Consider the following 4,107-nt stretch of genomic DNA (forward strand, 5'->3'; position numbering starts at 1 on the left):
TCATGTGGCGGTCCTAGAATTTCTAACAAGGGGTTAGAATTTCTAGTATCAGTGCAGAATGAGTTGCACATTGCCCAACGACTACTTTCAAGGTTGGGGGCTATATATACCCCCTTGGTCGGCCACTTGAAGGTGCGAGGAGTCAAGGAACATACCAAGGGAGTTGTTGCTCCTCTCTAGTGCTCTTCCCATCATATGAGCTTAAAGAATCATTAGGTGATTAGTATAGGTGCTTTGCGAAGTGCATAGGCTAGTTAGACATCACTCATGCGCTTGCTCTAGGCTTAGGCATAGTGTTTAGTAAGGTTTGCACACTTCTTACCACTTAGTGCTTGTGCACATCATTATTGTACTCGGAGGGGCTTCTAGTCTTACGAGACCGCACCAACTGCGTTTGTGGTGTGGCCGCCACCGGTGTACTGGAGGGAACGAGGCCCGCAGCGTTTTGGCTAGAAGCTCGATAGTGAAAACGGCGAGGAGCAATCTGAGAGAGGCCATCTCGAGAAGCACTTGCATGTGGGGAAGGACCGGGGGCTACCTACACAGTTGCCCCACTAGGATCTTGGCCCTTACGAGGGCATCCTTGTGGGGGCTTCAACGAGGACTAGCGTTTTTTTTCAAAGTGTTGTTTAACCTTTTGATAATTGACACTTAGCAAAAGATTATTCCACTAGCTGTTTCAATTATCAAAACCAAACATAGGCCATTCAGTCTACGCCCCCTTCCTCCTTAGCTATCACGTGTCACTCACTCTAGAACGATATGACGCGAGAGTATTTGTTGATGAGGTTGCCTCCTTTGATGCCCTCATCCTAGACTACAAGGTCGACACACACTTCCATGGCTCAAATATGGATGGCGAGAGTGGCCACATCGTCACATCCATGATCCATTGCCAAGTTCCATGGTGGCAACATCCTCATCTGCGCCACAACATAATGCATAGATTCAGAATTCGTCGTTGCTTTGACCTTACCTATCACCTCTGACACTCTATCATCCTACAACCTGTTCGGCTGGTGCTGATATGATCGTGGATTATTACTGCTGGCTAGTTTGATGTGAGAGAAAAATATTGTTCTGACTGAAAATTTACGATCGTTTACGACCAAGCGAATAGGCTGCTAACCTTCCTTGTTGAGTTGTCATCGACACAATTCAAGGAGGATAACAGATCCAAAAGGGGTGATGGTGTTCCTTTTTCGACAAGGACGAGGAGATTGAATCCAGTGACCATGCAAGAGCTCCTCTACATGGATCCACGTGCTTCATAATAGATCTGCATGCATCCAACATCCTCTACAACAATTCAGCTAGAATCGTGTTTTTCTAGGAGTACCATATATTCAGCTTATTTTTTTAGCCGGAACAATATTTTTCTCTCACAACAATTCAGCTAGAACAGTGTTTTCAGCCAGTTTCAGTCAAGATTCAGTAAGTCGAAGCGAGCCAAATTGTTTGGATGGGCTGAATGTTTTCTTTTACATCTCTGTACTAAGCAGGACATTGTCCCTGCCGCGATCAGCTTTCCCTGAGCACGCAGAAACAGGGGAGGGGCGGCGGAATGGAATGGAATGGAAGCGAAGCGAAGAAAGAGAGCAGGATGGACGAATGGACGTGCACCCCGATCCGATCGCATCCCATCACGGCGTTTAACCGGCAGTCAGCTTCAGGTTCAGACGATGCTTATGCGTTAATCTGAAGGTAACCTTCCTGCAGTTCCAGTGACCAGTGTCAGAAGTATCTGCGCCCCGGAGTTATATATCCTCCGCCTGCGCCATCGACCAAAGCATATCCACCGCCTATTCACCTTGTTTTGGCTTGCTCGCTTTGCCGCCCGGCCCGAGCGAGAGTTGCCTAGGCATACATAAGCAGGAGAGAAGGAAGAGGCACAAGGCAAACAGACGCAGAAAGACCAGGCGTGCAAGGCTGCAAGCCCGGCTCGCAAGCAAGCAACTGGCGCGTGAGCTGAATGCGGATGCCGTGGCATTCGTTACTACTGCTGCTAGTGCCTGCCAGCAGCTTCCTCTACTAATAAATGACACGCTTGTTATACTAGCTAGCCACGCCTGACGCCTCCCTGCCTCGCCTCGCCTGCATATATAACGCGGCACACTAGCGAGTGGTGTGGCAAAGGATTGGGCTCGGTGGCGGCGAAGGCTATATGAGCGGTCTCATCACGAGGATCGGCACCGTCGTCGCCCGCTCACCCATGGCGGCCGCGGCAGTCGCTGGCATCGGCAGCAACGACGCGCCACGGAAGCGGCCGCGTCGCCCCAGCAGCAGCGTCAGAATGGAGGGCAGCACGAGCAGAGGAGGCGGAGGAGGAGGAGGCGACGGTGGCGGCTGCTGCTGCTCGAGCAGCGGCAAGGGGCTTGCGCCCGCGGAGCCGGCGACGACGACGAGGCTGGTGGTGATCGTCGGCGCCACGGGCACGGGCAAGACCAAGCTGTCCATCGACGCGGCCCTGGCGCTGGGCGGCGAGGTCGTGAACGCCGACAAGATACAGCTCTACGCGGGCCTCGACGTCACCACCAACAAGGTGCCGCACGCCGACCGCCGCGGCGTCCCGCACCACCTCCTGGGCGCGGTCCGCGCCGACGCCGGCGAGCTCCCCGCGCCGTCGTACCGCGCGCTCGCCGCCGAGGCCGCGGCCTCCGTCGCGGCGCGTGGCCGGGTGCCCGTCGTGGCCGGGGGCTCCAACTCGCTCATCCACGCGCTCCTCGCCGACGACGACCGCCTCGGCCACGGCGGCGAAGACCCGTTCAAGGCCGACGACGGGTCCTACCGGCCGTCGCTGAGGTTCCCGTGCTGCCTCCTCTGGGTGGACGTGGACGGCCCGGTGCTGGACGACTACCTGGACCGGCGCGTGGACGACATGGTGCGCGAGGGCATGGTGGAGGAGCTCTGGGAGTACTTCGCGTCCACGTCCCCCGCGGAGCGCGCCTCCCACGCGGCCGGGCTGGGCAAGGCCATCGGCGTGCCGGAGCTGGGCGACCACTTCGCGGGCCGCAAGAGCCTCGCCGCCGCGATCGACGAGATCAAGGCCAACACGCGGGTGCTGGCCGCGGCGCAGGTGCGCAAGATCCAGCGCATGGCCGACGCCTGGGGCTGGCCCGTGCGGCGCCTGGACGCGACGCCCACGATCCGCGCGCGGCTGGCCGGCGCCGGGCGAGCCGCCGAGGCCGCCGCGTGGGAGCGCGACGTGTTCGGGCCTGGCCTCGCCGCCATGCGCCAGTTCCTCGACAGCCAAGAGCAGCAGCAGCAGCAGCAAAGGTGGCCGCTGGCGCGGAGGAAATGCCGTGGCATGGTGGGGTGAGTCGTGATGACGCGTCAACTGTCCGGAAGCCCGAGCGTCCGGGTTCTTCATTTTTTTTGGGGGATAGGCATAGACCGCCGAATTTTGGAGGGTCCCGGAGACCACACCGGACACCGGTCGGTGGGGCCGTAGCTGGCGATGCCGCACAGCAAGCCGCAGCGACACACAGCGTGCAACAGAAACAGGGCGAGACGACCGGCAAGCAACCGCCAATTTTTGCCGGCCTTGTGAATACTGAGGCGTCTTTGTTTCCGTCTCGGCTCCATGGCTTGACAAGCGAGAAGACAGCACGGCACACAGCCGCAGCAGCGTAATCTAGCCTGCAAGTGCCACCGACCCTCTTGTTCAGAGATTTTGAAAAACTGTTTGCAGTCCAGCTTGTGCGTGCGGATTAGAGCGCAAACCCATGCTTAATGCGTGATTAGGGGGGGTGGGCAGGGGATTGTGCTGGACGCGTGAGCTGGTGTTGTGGTTGTGCTGTGCCAGCTTGGAAGTCAGTTGGGCTTCCAGACGTGTGTGCCCTTCTCGCTAAACAAACAAGAAATGCATTCGTTTCTTTTGTTCTGGTAGCCAGTCTCCTCGCTATATCTTGTTTGTTCAGCTCGTCTCGTCGGTGATTCGTGCCACTCCACTACCATAGTACTATCATAGAATAAGAACCGAGTTAGTAGATCACAAAATTGCGTTGCACCAGTCAAATGTGGCACACATAATTACATACGGCATTTCTGGCATTTGGCTGCCGGCCGGCCAGAAGTTGTTAGAAATTGTACTGGTATATGGTTCCT

General features: G+C 56.8%; 1 protein-coding gene across 1 annotated transcript; it reads left to right on the plus strand.

Moving 5' to 3' along the window:
• Positions 1 to 2,051: 2,051 nt before the first annotated feature.
• LOC136452739 (adenylate isopentenyltransferase-like) lies at positions 2,052 to 3,873 on the plus strand. Its single transcript, XM_066453336.1, has one exon. It carries the CDS (start codon positions 2,165 to 2,167, stop codon positions 3,317 to 3,319), a length of 1,155 nt encoding a protein of 384 aa, XP_066309433.1. The 5' UTR covers positions 2,052 to 2,164; the 3' UTR covers positions 3,320 to 3,873.
• Positions 3,874 to 4,107: the final 234 nt, after the last annotated feature.

This window comes from Miscanthus floridulus, chromosome 5, assembly GCF_019320115.1.
Source record: "Miscanthus floridulus cultivar M001 chromosome 5, ASM1932011v1, whole genome shotgun sequence".
Lineage (NCBI taxonomy): Eukaryota > Viridiplantae > Streptophyta > Magnoliopsida > Poales > Poaceae > Miscanthus > Miscanthus floridulus.